Genomic DNA, 14,833 nt, shown 5'->3' on the forward strand with positions numbered 1-14,833 from the left:
TTATTTGTTTAAAAAGTTTTGGACGACAATCTGAGTGTCAGCTTGTATTTTAATACATCACATTGAAAAGTCGCTATTACCTGAGCTTTGATCACTCTTCCATTACTGTACACTGAGAAGTGATTCAGTTCACTGCTGTTGATAATTAGCTGTACTTTAAGGTCACTGGAGAAAAACAAAGTTTCAGTTGTGATTTGGAATAGTGGGGCTGTGATTGACCAGCATGGCTTGGTGGGTGGACAGGTGGGGGTGGTAGGGCAATGGCTTCCTTCTGACATGATGTTAGCTGCACCTGCTGTCTTTCTCTGTGGTTCTCTGTTTGGGAGTTCACCAGCAGTAGCTTTGGTTTATGACATCCTAGTGTAAAGTATAGCTTATGTGTTGGTGGATGTGTTATCAAAGCAGTTTGTTCAGTCTCTTGTAAACCACAGTGTAGGATCTTCAGGCCTTCACTAAAAATGCAAACACAGAGCTACCCTGCTTACAAACGTTTGCATTCAGGAAGTGAATGCACAGTGGTGATGGAGACCTCCTTTTGAGCCCTTGTGGTTCAGAACACTTCAATAACTTGTATCTTCTTAATATTTATGTATACATGTTATTATATATCTATATAGGCAGCTGTGATGGAGAAAAAAAAAAAGTCCAGTGCCTTAGAGGTTGCACAGTTTTTAGTTTTCTCATAAACTTTAATATCTGAAGTTGAGAATGGAAGCCAAGCTTCTTAACTCTGGAAATACAAATAAATATAATTACACTTAAAGAAAATGTGGAAATCATCACTGCATGGATGACAGAAGGCAATCTGAGTAATGAGAAATAGCTCATCATAATACTATAGAGTGAACAGTGAGAAGGAGAATTGTATTTGTTCTGAGATTGTATGAGAAGCTTTTTATCATACAATTATTTTTTTTTTTTTGCTTTTGAATACCCCAAGCAAAATTTATACAAGTTCAGAAATACTCATTTTCTAAGAGTTTGTTTTTTCATTAACAGAAATAGCTACAATGTCAATATCCTTTGCTTGGTCTTTCATTTTCTCTATCCCTGCCCTGCTTCTTTCCAAGAAGCTTATATGAATCCCTGCTGTGATGGAGTTGTAGCTCCTATATTTGTGCTTTGGTGTAGTAGTTCACTGGGCTAGCGTAAGCCTGTTCTTAACTCCAAAGAGGGGAAGAGCATGGATGGCCACACAATGTTACTGATTTTACTGCTGTGCTTGCATGCTGAGTGATGCAGATAGTAGCTTCCTCCTTGTAGATAAAACCAGTCCTGTGACCTTTCCCTTGCAAGACTTGACAGCAAAAGAGAGTACCAAGAGCAACATAAGGTGTATGAAAGTGCAATTGCTGTGGTGGGACTAGCACAGCAGAATGTGGTTGTTGTTAACATTGTTTTTTAATATCAAAAAAGGTGATGCACGGGGCTGTCTTGTAATACATTTAGTGAGGCCAGAGTTCCAGGTTTTTTGTTTTCCATTTAAAATGAATAAGTATAATCAGCATGGAGAATGTTTATATTGATAATGACGAAGAAGACTTGCATATGTTTCAGTAGAGTGGCTGCAAGAGAAGAGCAAACTTGTTTTACTGAGGAGAAGGAGAAGATATAAAAATTGCTTTTATGAATTAAAATGACATGCAGGAGTATTGTCTTGCATTACATCTGTGAGTGTGCTATTTTCTTGTGGGACCAGAATGCTGCCATGCTCTCTGTGTGCGTGCTGGAGGGCTGTGAGGCTGTGGTGGTGAAGTAAGAGCATGGAATCAGAAGAACTCGTGGAGAAGAGCATCTGTGCTTGAGTGTAGCATAGATAGGCCAGTGCAGCCTTTCACGAGTACTAAGTACTATTAAAATTATTACTCAACTCCATGGAATTTCTGGCCTATGTGGAAAGTGCTGAACTTTGAAGAATCAGGAAAGCAGGAAGGCTGGGACTGGGGATCCCACCAGAGGCATCGCTTGGAGGGGCTGGCTCTAAGTAACGTGATGGAGCTGTGGATGACCCTGCTTTTTAGGGGAGGTGGAGAAGATGACCTTTAAGGTCCCTTCCAACTCTGAGGATTCTATGATTTTATGATTTTTTCTTGTACCTCTGCAATTCACCAGATGAAAATACAGCAGAGTTCCAGGTTAATGCTTTGTGTCTTGACATTGGGCAAAGAACATTTCCCTTTCAATTTTCCCAACATTTCCCAATCAATTTTGTTCTTGCTTAAGTCTTTTAGATTCTAAAAACATAGATTTGAGCCATGTCATGCAATCAGAAAACTAAGAATGGATAGAAAACTAATACTTGTTACAATTAAAGAAAAAGATGAACAAGAACTATAAACGAGATTATTTAAAACGTTGCTACTAAAATTCTACTAGATCTACTAGATAAGTTTCATCTGGAAAAACTTTTAAGAGACAAAATACAAAGTGATGCCATTGCAAATAAAACTGCCACATAACAGGTGTATATGAAACTTTTGTATGAAAGTTGTTTTTTTCCTCCTTAATTTAATAAAAAATAGTGTTCTTAAGGAAACTAAGTATCAGGTTTACCTGCTGAAATGCCTAATCAGTGGTAGTCTCCCAGCATCGTGGAGGGAAGCAATCTCAGCTGAAAAAAAATAAGCTCCAGTATCACGTTGGGTGGATTGCAATGCACAGATGATTAAAGACATTGGAAAATAAATAATTCATAAATTTATTGGAGTGGTCCTGTATATATTTGAATTGTTTTGTATACAAAATCAGTTTATATCTACTTGTGCTTATCACATTACCAACACATACTTGTAGATTGCCCCCACAGAATATGATATGATTCCATTCATATCCATTCATCTGGATGTTTAGACCTTAGCTAAAAGTCTTGTAAAGACTATGTTTACACAAAGTCTTTTATTGCAAATAATTAACACAGCAGAGGTAACCCAGCTGTCTGAACAGCAACTGCTGGCTTACATACATATTACAAGTATTATATATTTACTAAATATCTTCTGAATGAAACATCTGCTTACTACTGAATTGCCTCACATTACACATTCTTTTAAATGCACTGCAAACTTTGACTTTTTTCTACTTTATCTGAGAAAGGCTTTTTAAAGCGTTTTAAATTGCTTGAAAGAGATCAGCAAGCAGTAAGAGCTAACTAATAGAGTTTACCAGATTTCCAAAGGGCTTCTAATTATGTCTCAGACACTTTTAAAAAGACGCTTTAGGCTTGAAAGAAGGACTTAATTAGTAAAGCCTGATCAATTATTAATAAACAGGAAAGGGACTGTGAGTGGGGAGGGATGAGTTAATGGTTAACTCCTGCAGTGGAGGAAAGATGCCAATACGGTTCTGCAGAGATCTGTCCTATCATGTGGGTTGTCCAGCAGAGGTGTACAAGGGCTGCTCTGAAAGTAATGCCTGCCATTTTATTATATTGGCCCACAATCTTAGGGGTGAACGCTTGCAGTATGACAACAGAGGTTGAACCTTCCCACCAATATTCCATTCCATTCCACATTGTTGCCATGTGACAGATGGCAGCAGAGGAGCAGACTGAAAAACGGCGCCTGACATGGAAGAGCATGTGAAGCAAAGGTGTGGGGCTGAAAACTCCCATGTTTTAAAGCTTGCACCCACTGACATCTATCGATGCTTGCTGAACCTTTATGGAGACCAGCAGTGGTGACAGTAACATGACAGACAAGCCACATTCTGGACAGCCGCACAAATCAGTTTATGATTGTGACTATATTGAAAAACAGTACTTCATATCTGAGAAATTGCTCTATCAAATTCCTCTTGCGCTCCTTGTATCTTTTCTACCTTCTGTGGAAATAAAGAGAAGGTTTTTTTTTTTTTTTTTGGAGTAACTTACAATGTTAATACCAAAATGCTATGAATCAATTTCTGAATGTTTAAGAACAGAACTCTACTCATATATAAGAAACTGATAGAAAAGTGAATTTACAGAGGCTGAATGCATCAAGTACAGATTTTGTAATAGCAGAAAGGTGGACAGTGTTTTGGAGAACTGTAAAGGGAGACAGACTAGTGAGCAGTAAAACAACCTTTTAGCTCCTACAAAAGAGAGAACATGTGCAGAGCTGCCCCATAACCTTTCGGAACAGACAAGCACCAAACATAACTATATATCACTGTGCAAGAAGCAAATTTTGCTTTTGCAGAAAGCAACAAACATCTACCCAGCTTTTTGTGTGTGACAGCATATGAACCCAGTGCAACTACAGTTATCTAATTTTATCACACATACGTAATCAGTTGTGTATTATTTACCCAGTAAATGCAGACAGCTGCAATCATGGTTACCACAAACAATTGTTACTGTTTTTATACTGTATTATTAATGATCATATGTGTGAATTAGAGGTCACCTTAAGACTTACTTTGGCAAATATAGATATTTTCCCACTGAATAGAAAGAGTGAACCAAGGTTTTCTTACATTATTTTCCCCAGAGTAGAGAACACACCCAGAGCAGTGTATCAGCTGATAGCTCTTCTGGAAACCAAGGCTCACTCTTTCTCCTGATAAACCTACACCCACTCTAGCAGAGCAGAACGTGGTTCGCTGGTAAATGTTATCAAACTGATATCGTTGGAAAAACTGGGGAAGCTTTTGTTCTTGGAATTCTGAAGAAGGGCTTCAGTGCCTTAAAGTACATACCACCCATTTAACAAAACACATTACTTCTTAATTCCAATCCATGAGCAGTCTTTGTCCTTAGACCATCACATTTAAGACAAAATATAATTCTGGCAATGACAGAGCAATTTAATAATGATGCAAGAGATTTCTTTACTAATGAGATGCAACTGTTAGCTGTTACGTTTTAAATGCTTATTTGGAAAAACAACATCAAGAAAAGGATGAGTTCACCAATAGCAAAACTGTGATTCTAACCTTGTCAAATGGCTTTTATGAACTGAAATTAAAATCTCTGGATGACTTGTGATCTGCTCATCAGGAGCTACGTTGTTCAGGCACAGTACAGTAATTAGACAGCAGTTTAAGCCATCTGTCTTTGGCACGGTGATGATGCCTCTTCAGAAAAAGAAGTGGAAAAGAAACAATGGGAAATGCTTCTTACATCCCCTGAAGAAGTTACACATCCATGGGACTATGGGAGTATTTTAATGAGAGCTTCATCTGAAATCAGACAGCAGCACTGATTTTTATTCTGTGGAATTTCTGCCTATCAGACTACTCAGAGCACTACAATTTTTTGAAGCACAGTTTTATTTTTTTGTAGCACTGCAGCTCCTCTCTGTGTTAGATGTTAGAATGCTGACTCCTATTTCTATTGCAAGCCTATACTGATCTACAGATGATTCACTAACGGGATGACATGCATGACACAGTGCTGCACCTTCTGAACCACAACATCATTTACAAAGCCTCACGTTTCTGTAATTGGAGTCAGGATGAGTTCTCATTGGTAATTTGCTAAGTTTTTATCAATACCCTGAGAAAAAAGAATTGAACATTGACAGCATTTTTTCACCCAGAGGGTGGCGAGGCACTGGAACAAGTTGCCCAAGGAGGTTGTGGATGCCCCATAGACTCATAGAATAGTCTGGGTTGAAAAGGATCAAATGATCGTCCAGTTTCAACTCCCCTGCTAGGTGTCCACTAACAATCTCTTAGAAGGAATGGGAGACAAGACAAGGTTTTCTGGATCCGAAATGTATTCCAGTACTTTTGCTATGACACAGGAGCACTGGGTGCTTGAAATAGCCATGTTATAATTTTAGAAATGGATTTCTTTGCTGAAGTTTTTGACCCTTTATATCCATTCCCAAAGAAACCGGTGAGCACAAATTTGGATTCAAGCAGATGCTGGGACACTGCTGAGCTGAGCGCTAGCTCTTTGTCACAAAGATCACTTGCTGAGATCAAACCTGCTAATAAAGCCTTGGTTTTTAAGGGGGAGGATCCCTGCAGGCATTCAAGGCCAGGCTGGATGTGGCTCTGGGCAGCCTGGTCTGCTGGTTGGCGACCCTGCACATAGCAGGGGTTTGGAACTGGATGATCGCTGTGGTCCTTTTCAACTCAGGCCATTCTGTGATGCTGTGATTCCATGATTTTGGAACAGACGTGCTAGAAAGATTAATGACTCCAAATTAAGCGAAAAGCACGAGATTGCAATACAGTTCCCTACCCCTAACCCTTCCAGACCTTGTTCAATTTGCCTGTTTCAACTCAAATTAAGCCCTAAGTCCCGCAGATCAGAGCCGGCAGCCTTTCCCCGCCGCTCCTTAGCCGCAACCCGCACCCGCCCAGTACGAGAGCGCTCGGCCGACGCAGGCGCAGTGCGCGCAGCAGTGCCGGCGTTCCCGCGCGGATGGCGGCGCCGCTTCACGCAGGTGCGGCCGGGCGGGGCGGCGCGGCGCAGGTGCGGCGGGGAGGGCCATTCCGCCGCGAGTCATGTCGCGGAGCGCCGCGTCGTCGCCCTCCGGGGCCGCCGCCGCCCCCTTCTCGCCGCCCCCGCTGCCGCTGCAGCCGCCCTTCGGTCCGGACGGGGGTCTCGGAGGCGGGCGGACCGAGCTGAAGCCGGTGCGGCGCTTCATCCCCGACTCGTGGAAGAACTTCTTCAAAGGAAGGCGCGGCCGCGCCTCGGGCTGGGACGGAACGACGTCCGACATCGGGTTCGTGTCGGATGGGACGCCGTGCTCGCCGCCCGCCTCTCCCGGCTCGCCGCGGGCACGGCCCGGCTGCTCCGCAGAGCGCTGCGCGGGGTCGGGCGGCAGCTGCCGCTCGAGGGAGGCCGAGGCCATGCTGCGCGGGGACTCGTCGGGCGCGCCCAGCGGCATGACGTACAGCGAGCAGGTGGAGGCCTACCGGCAGCGCTACGGCTACATGAAGTCCTGGGCCGGGTTGCTGCGGCTGCTCGGCGTGGCCGAGCTGCTGCTGGGCGCCGCCGTCTTCGCCTGCGTGACCGCCTACGTGCACAAGGACAACGAATGGTACAACGCCTTCGGCTACTCGCAGCCCTACGGCTACGACGCTTCCTACGGCGGCTATTACTACAGCGGGCCCAAAACGCCCTTCGTGCTGGTGGTGGCCGGCGTGGCGTGGATCGTCACCATCGTGCTGCTGGTGCTCGGCATGTCCATGTACTACCGCACCATCCTCCTCGACTCCAGCTGGTGGCCGCTGACCGAGTTTGGCATTAACGTGGCCATGTTCCTTCTGTACATGTCCGCCGGCATCGTGTACGTCAACGACGTCAACCGAGGGGGACTCTGCTATTACCAGCTGTTCAAGACGCCGATGAATGCGTCTTTCTGCCGTGTGGAAGGAGGTCAGACAGCAGCCATCATCTTCCTGTTTGTCACGGTGGTCATCTACCTGATTAGTGCCTTGGTTTCTCTGAAGCTGTGGAGGCACGAAGCAGCCAGGAGGCAGAAGGAGCAGATGGAACGAGAGGTGGGTCGTGGGGGTCCTTTTGGTGGGCACAGCTGTAAGGTCTGCTGTATGGCCCTGAGCCTTCACAGAATCACAGAACGGCCAGGGTTGGAAGGGACCTCAAGGATCATTAATCTCCAACCCCCCTGCCACATGCAGGGCCACTGACTTCCACGTTTAATACCAGACTAGGTTGCCCAGGACCTCGTCCAGTCTGGCTTTGAACATCTCCAGAGACAGGGCATTACCTTTGGGGCTGAGGCATCATCCTCAGTCACGGACAAATGACAGGTGTTGTGAAGATGTGACCCAGAGTCTTTTTGTATTTACTTTGGTAAGGAACAGGTGCTGTTCTGTGGAAAACTGCATTCTCTACAGACATCATGTGATGAAGTACTTCCGTGTGTGTGTGTGTGTTTCCAAACAAAGGAAAACACAAATCATGTGCCTGTTAAGCTTTTTAGTAGGGTTGGGCTTAAAGGCAACTCATTTGTTTGGAGGCCACACTCTCAGCATGTGAACTGCTACTGCGAATGACAGCAAGAATGTAAAATATTGATTTGCATTTTGAAGCAAAAATCCAAGTGATTCTTGTCTATTCAGCTGTATTTACAGTTGTACCAGATAATCACTCAGAGGGTGGTGACGCACTGGGACAGGTTGCCCAAGGAGGTTGTGGACGTTCTGTCCCTGGAGGCATTCAAGGCCAGGCTGGATGTGGCTCTGGGCAGCCTGGGCTGCTGGTTGGCAACCCTGCACATAGCAGGGGGTTGGAACTGAATGAGCATTGTGGTCCTTTTCAATCCAGGCCATTCTGTGGTTCTCTAACATTGATAGTAATGATAGAGCTGGTGTTTCAGTTCTCAATTATTTCATCTTTTCACTTCATCTGTTTTGTGTTGCTGCTGGCCTTGCCCATACTAAAACCACTCAATACTCACCTAGTTAATGATAAACTGTCATCATGCAGACCTAGTGCTGCCAACCAGGGCATTTGAAGTCACTTGCATAAAACTTCTTCCATGGGAAAGCACTCTGAAAAGCTGCCAAAAATCGTTAAAACATAGCTTAAAAATACACACATGTGAAGCTTACAAAAGCCTACCTTATGTAATTGGCAGCATTTAAATGCAAGGTGCATTCCATCTGCTTTATGATTGTATTTCTGTTTATTTTCAGCATTTCTGTTTAATGTTGGTTTCCTTACCAAGATCTTGCATGAAACTTGAGACTCACCTTTAGGAAAGTGAATTGTAGATGTATGAGACTAGCTAGTTTTCAACAAGTTTTTAAATACATCCTGCAAGAATTAGGTGATTTGCCTATTGTTATCCATGTTCTTTTATTCTAGTTATTTAAGAATATTTTTGAAGTTAACATTTCTATCATATAAACTAGGATCAAGAGAGTGCTGTGCAGAAGAGTAGCTGGTTGGTTACTGGCTAGTTCTCTGTTTTCTAGGCAATGAGCTAAGCTGTGTGAGTCACTAGAATGTGGAATTTAAAGGTGATTGAGAAGTGGTTGGAGTATTTCCTCCGTGTTGTTCCTTACAGCTGTGCTTGTTCTGGGCTTTGTGTGTGTTTTTTTTATTGCACCATTCTTCAAACATCTGTAAAACGCTTGATCTGAAAACATTCTTTTGCTAAATATGTTCATTATTTATTATATACACATAAGAATCTCCACAGCTTGGTTCAAAATATATATTAAGTATCTGTGCTTTTTGACTTACTGTTTAAAATAAAACTTAAAGTTTTGTGTTGTTTTTTTTTTTTTTGACAGATGAAAACACAGTTGTCTTTACCGGACAGAAAGGTAGGAAGCAAAATTATTTTTCTGTTTACTGGTATTCCCAGTTGCATATTCTTTTTTTCTTGTGACTCCTTGTCTTGACTACCCTTTTTCATTAGTTTTTTGTTGTTGTTGTTTTCATTGGAAAAGATTAGATTTAGTTCTTTAGTATAGTCAGGAGAACATTTTCTTGGTCGGAAGATTTGGAAGAAGTTTGTGAAGAAGTTAGTGCTAGTTCATCTTGGTTTTAAGATTTACTGTTGACAGTATGTGCTTTTAGTCAGTTTCATTAAGTGATGAGTTCTGTAGTCTTTATCGTAGAATTCTGCAGGCATGGTTGTAGCAGCAAAGCATCTGATGCATTATAGGTTTTAGGGTTTAATTTTTTCCTTTTGGCTTCCTGTTAAAGTTGGAGAGGGGCCAGTGGAAGCTCATTGTTAGGTTTCAGATTCGAGTTTGCTCCTGTTATTGTGAAACTACTCCAAGACTCTTACAAGCTTTGAAATACCAACAAAATAAGGATTTTTGTGCTGCTTCTGCACAAATTTGCAGATGCTACAAAGGTTGGACAGGATTTTAATGCAATAGATGTTGATGATTTCCAGAAAATTTATGGAGTATTTCTTTTGGACTTAAATGTTTCCCTTTAAATACTGTGAGCATCCTGCCACAGTCTTTTCTGTTGCTTACTTCAGTACTGAGTCAGGAGCCTTTTTAACTCCATGTGACATCACTCCTGTGTCAAGGATTAAATTGTAATATTGGAAGTAAGGGTAAAAGGGATCTCTAGAGAACAGGGTGATTCATGTTCATCCACAACTGGATATCCAGAAAACTTCCATAAACTGTTTTTTAAGATATAGAGGACAAATCTTTTCAAGACCAAAATAAATATTTGGCTGTCACTGGTACAGATACTAGGTTAATTGCAAGAATATTAGAACAAACTGAAGATAACCATTTTAAACTGTAGAACTCTTTCGTGATTTTTCTAACTATAGTAAAATATGTAAAGCTGTATGTGATTTACTTGTGCTGCTGCTTAGGACTCTTATCTCTGTCTTCATATTAAGTGCATACTTTACAGAACTTGTATTTTGCATTTGAATAAAATGTCATTTTAATTGGGACAATATTTTTTCTTTTCAAACTTAGTATACTGACAGTGACGACGCACCAAAAGAAGAGGTCACTTACAGGCAGCTTAAATCAGTGGAAAGGAAACCAGAACTACTTAATGGTCATATACCTGCAGGACACATTCCTAAACCTATAGTGATGCCAGACTACTTAGCGTAAGTGACTTAAGTTTGTTTATCAAAGTCAGTACTTGAATCGTTTTTACAAGCATCATTTCTCATATTCATGTTTTCTTTGCACGTGCTGCAGAAACTTACAATTCTTTATCAATGCCATGGACACAGTAATATAAATAATCTGAAACTTCACAACCCCTAAAACCTGACCCAAACATTGGAACACACTATTAGAATCTAGCATGTAATGACCAAAGGAACAGAAGATGCAGGCAGTATTCATGGGAAATTTCTTATCTTTTTAGCTTTATAAATTTGTCTAATCTTGTGTGAGTGCTAAATTGATAATATCCATTTTAAAGGATAAGCTTTCTATGTTATCCACAATCTGGTGGGGTTTTTTTTGTCATTTCTGTGATATAGTGGGTGGCAACCCTGCCCACTCTAGAAAGGTTGAAACCAGATTATCTTTAAGATGATCTCCAACCCAAGACATTCTGTCATTCTGTGGTGAAGTATAAAATAACTTGATTTATATACTACTTGGCGTGTATTTCAATGGTTCAGATTTAGGAAGGCTTCAGCAATTACGAGATGGGCAAACAATACAGAAACACATTACTGATGTCAAGACTCTGTGTGCTTGTTGAAGTCTGATGTCTAACACTAATCACTGAATATTTATTTATTTTAAAGGAAATACCCAGCAATTCAAACAAATGAAATGCGAGACCGGTATAAAGCAGTGTTCAATGATCAGTTTGCTGAGTACAAAGAACTGTCTGTGGAAGTTCATGCTGTGTTAAAAAAGTTCAGTGAGCTAGAAGCATTGATGAGACAACTTCCTCAACATCCTGGAAGCATATATGTGAGTGCCTGTGGAAAAAAAGGGATAATGGAAAGTATGCAGCTTCTAACTTTCATTGGTTAATGTCTGGTGACATTGGCAATGGTTCAGTAGGAGAGAGTTTTTCTCAAATATGCTATTTCTTGTTTGGTCATCCATCTACAATGCAATGATATTGTGTATGTATTTGTGTTTTTCTGTTTTTTTTTTTCATGTTCTTAGCTTTCTAGTTTGAATAAAGCAAAGTTAACTTGTTTTCACTATTTCTCAAGTACAAAATGTACAATTAAATCAGAAAAGATTTGATCAACAAGATTGACTTTTGATAAGTATTTTGTAGAGTTTACATGAAGATACAGAGGATGCTCAGTGTGTTTAAATGTGTGTGATATCTCTCCGCAGGAACAGGAAAGGATATCAAAAGTTCTGCAAGAATATGAGAAGAAGAAAAATGTGAGTGTTTTCAGCTTTACATTGCTGATTAATCTAAAGAACAAAGTGTAAATAGGCAGCACTTCTGATAGAAATTTGCTACCTTGGGGTAGGCAAAGGTGCTATTACAGGGCTTCGAAGTATCTGTTCTTTTTAATTAAATTTGAGTTGTGTTCATGTTAACTAAGTGTATGGGGCTGCTGAATTATGGCCTGAACCTCTGATTGATCACCTGAGGCGAGCTGTGAGTCAGCTACGGGAGCACAGGTGAAAGCAATTCAGCTGCCCTGCAGGAAGGAGTGGAGCCTGGCTGCCCCTCTCCTAGAGCCACTTAAGATCTGACTGCCAGTGGGGAAGGATCTCTTCTGGAGATCCGCTCCACTGGAGTCTGTCATGTGAGCCCAGGATAGGGTGAGTGTCCTTTTTTCCTACTCTAGTATAATAATTACATCAGCCAAACTCCTGGATATACTATATCATCTGTATATTCATTGATTGTACACTAAGCTTCATTGCTTTTTTGGAGAGGTATATATTAGACGTATCAGAACACATATATTAAATAAAAATTATGTAGTAGAACATAATTTACATTTGCAGGCTTCTTTTTTTAAAAACTGCTCTCTTTCCTAAATGGCTGCAGTAGTGTATTAATAGTGTATTAAAGCAGAACTTCTTTCTCTAGCTCTCCGTGAAGGAAGAAGAAGCAGGCAATAAAAAATCATGGCCAAAGAAAAAGTATTACTCTGGAATATAATTGTATGCTGTCCTTAGTCAAGAATATCATTGATAATAGACTGCTACTGGATAAAACTGAAAGCATAAATATTAATGTAAGGATTTGTGTTTTCTTGGCAGGATCCTGCATTTCTGGAGAAAAAGGAACGTTGTGAATACCTAAAGAATAAGCTTTCTCACATAAAACAACGAATTCAGGACTATGATAAAGTTATGAACTGGAAAGTACAAATTTAGCAATGCCTTGAGCTTGCATATAAGATTTTTCTAGTTTTTGAATCAATAAGTGTATTTTAAAATATTTATTTACTCTCTGATGTGTATACTTTCAGTGGGGATAACAGCTACCTGATCACTTCATCACTTCATTAGGTGTTGTATGTTACTGACAGGTTTTGTATGCAGATTCAATTATAAATCTGTGTAATGAAGTTGTCAGATATGTTTAGAATACCAGTGTTAACATTCTGCTTTTTATAATTAAGCGTGGTTTATTTGACAATAAGTTGGGAAGTCCACTAGAGAAGGCAGTTCTAAATACTTTTTCAAAAGTGTGCATACAAATACTGTACCAAGGATACAATATCAGAAGGAGTTGCATTGTTCTCTATGGCTGGGGTTTGGTAGGGTATTTGATCATACTGAAGAGTTTCAGCAGGTAGAAAATGAATTCTACGAGGTGGCTGTATTTTCAAATACACCATTGTATATTAGAAATTATTGGGAATTTCTAATGCAGAGTAAGTTCCTATGTAAGCAGTGATTGTATGCTTGTTTTTGTTTTGTTTTTATGCTCCTCTGTAGAGATGATGCAACTTAAAAGTGGCCTTAAAAGTGACCTTATAAGTGGCCTTAAAAGATGAGTGGCATTGAGTAAGAGTCATGTTTAGAGTTCCACTAGTGTTGCTGTAGACCTAGATGTTCTGCATATATTTCTGGGACATGTTAGTAAGCTTCTGCTGGGTTAAAGAAAAAGTACTTCTCTCTGTCAGCAAGGAACTGGACTTTTTGCTTTAGCTCAGTTTAAGATTATTATGTAAATGCTGCTGTTTGTGAACTTCTTATTCAGAGATTTAGTACAACGAAATTCTCAAAATAGAAATTATTAGCATCTTTTATAAGGCCAGGAATATTTTGTTTTCGAGAGTGTATCTTTATAAATTCAATATAAATTTTCATCTATGTTGGGGTTATAGGTTTATATATGCAAATTTTCACATAAGCCAGTGAATTTTCTCTTTTTATCCTTTTTCACATCTTTTTAAAAAACTTTTTACTTAGTAAAATTGCTGGAAGCATTGATAGTTTCCATGTACAGTTTTATATAATTGCAAATGGACTATTTTTTTGAAATGCATTTTAGTTTCATTAAAAAAAATGAAACAACTTAATGATGTTAATCCATTGTTTATATAATCATTTCATTGTTAAAAAATATTGCCACTGTTGCTCAGTATTGAAAACACATGGATACACCTAACTCTGGGATTTATTTCTGGTTTGCTTTTTGAGCTCTTATAGCACCATCCAACCTGCCCTTGGACACTTTCAGGGATGGAGCATCCACAACTTCTTTGGGCAACCTGCTCTAACTACCCTTCTAGTAGAGAATTTGTTCCTCATGTCTAGTTTAACTCTGCCCTGTTTTATACCTTGTGCTGTCTCTGCAGGTATAAAGTTTTTCTTCCTTTCTTAGGAGCCCTCTTTATCTATTGAAACACTACAGTAACGTCTCCTTATAGCTTTCTCCAGGCTGAACAACCATGGATTGCAGCCAGTCTCCTGTACAGGAGGTGCTCAAGTGCTCTGCCCACTTTCATGGCCTTCCTCTGGATCTCCTTAACAGCTCTGCATCTTTCTTGTGCAGGGCTTCCCAAACCTGAGTGTGATGTTCTAGGTGAGGTCTCAGAAGGTCAAATAAGAGTGAGACAACAAATTCTCTCAACCTGCTGGATGTAATAACTTCTTTAAATACAGCCAAGAATATATGTATGTATGACTGACTTTCTGGGTTGCAAGCCCAGAACATTGCAGGCTCATATCCAATTTTTCATCAGTCACTGTCTTCAAGTCCTCTCTACAGGGCTGCTCTCAATCAATTCGTCCTCAAGTCCGTGCAGGTATTGGGGATTGCCCCGACGCAGATGCAGGACCTATTGAACTTTGTGAGGTTCACAGGGATGTATTTATTGTGTCATTGTCCCCGTGTATAGCATCCTTTCCCTCTAGAGTGTCATCCGCAAACTTATTGGGGATGCCACTGTCGTTCATGAAAATACCTTGTGGTGTTGGTCCCTGTACAGACTCATGAGGGACAGCACTTGTTCCTGGTTTCAGTTTGGACGCTGAA

The 14,833-nt window shown here is 40.6% G+C and overlaps 1 protein-coding gene across 1 annotated transcript; it reads left to right on the forward strand.

The window, feature by feature from the left end:
- Nucleotides 1-6,319: 6,319 nt before the first annotated feature.
- MARVELD2 (MARVEL domain containing 2) lies at nucleotides 6,320-13,883 on the forward strand. The gene is made up of 6 exons (XM_085213366.1): nucleotides 6,320-7,440; nucleotides 9,202-9,234; nucleotides 10,366-10,505; nucleotides 11,163-11,334; nucleotides 11,716-11,766; nucleotides 12,604-13,883. Exons 1-6 carry the CDS (start codon nucleotides 6,439-6,441, stop codon nucleotides 12,718-12,720), a joined length of 1,515 nt encoding a protein of 504 aa, XP_085069492.1. The 5' UTR covers nucleotides 6,320-6,438; the 3' UTR covers nucleotides 12,721-13,883.
- The last annotated feature ends 950 nt before the right edge of the window (nucleotides 13,884-14,833 follow it).

This window comes from Meleagris gallopavo, chromosome Z, assembly GCF_905368555.1.
Source record: "Meleagris gallopavo chromosome Z, MGAL_WU_HG_1.1, whole genome shotgun sequence".
Taxonomy (NCBI): domain Eukaryota; kingdom Metazoa; phylum Chordata; class Aves; order Galliformes; family Phasianidae; genus Meleagris; species Meleagris gallopavo.

Coding starts and splice junctions, on each gene's coding strand:
- MARVELD2 (XM_085213366.1), top strand. CDS start 6,439: ATGTCGCGGAGCGCCGCGTCGTCGCCCTCCGGGGCCGCCGCCGCCCCC. Junction 10,506..11,162: donor GTGATGCCAGACTACTTAGC/GTAAGTGACTTA, acceptor TTTATTTTAAAG/GAAATACCCAGCAATTCAAA. Junction 11,335..11,715: donor AACATCCTGGAAGCATATAT/GTGAGTGCCTGT, acceptor ATCTCTCCGCAG/GAACAGGAAAGGATATCAAA.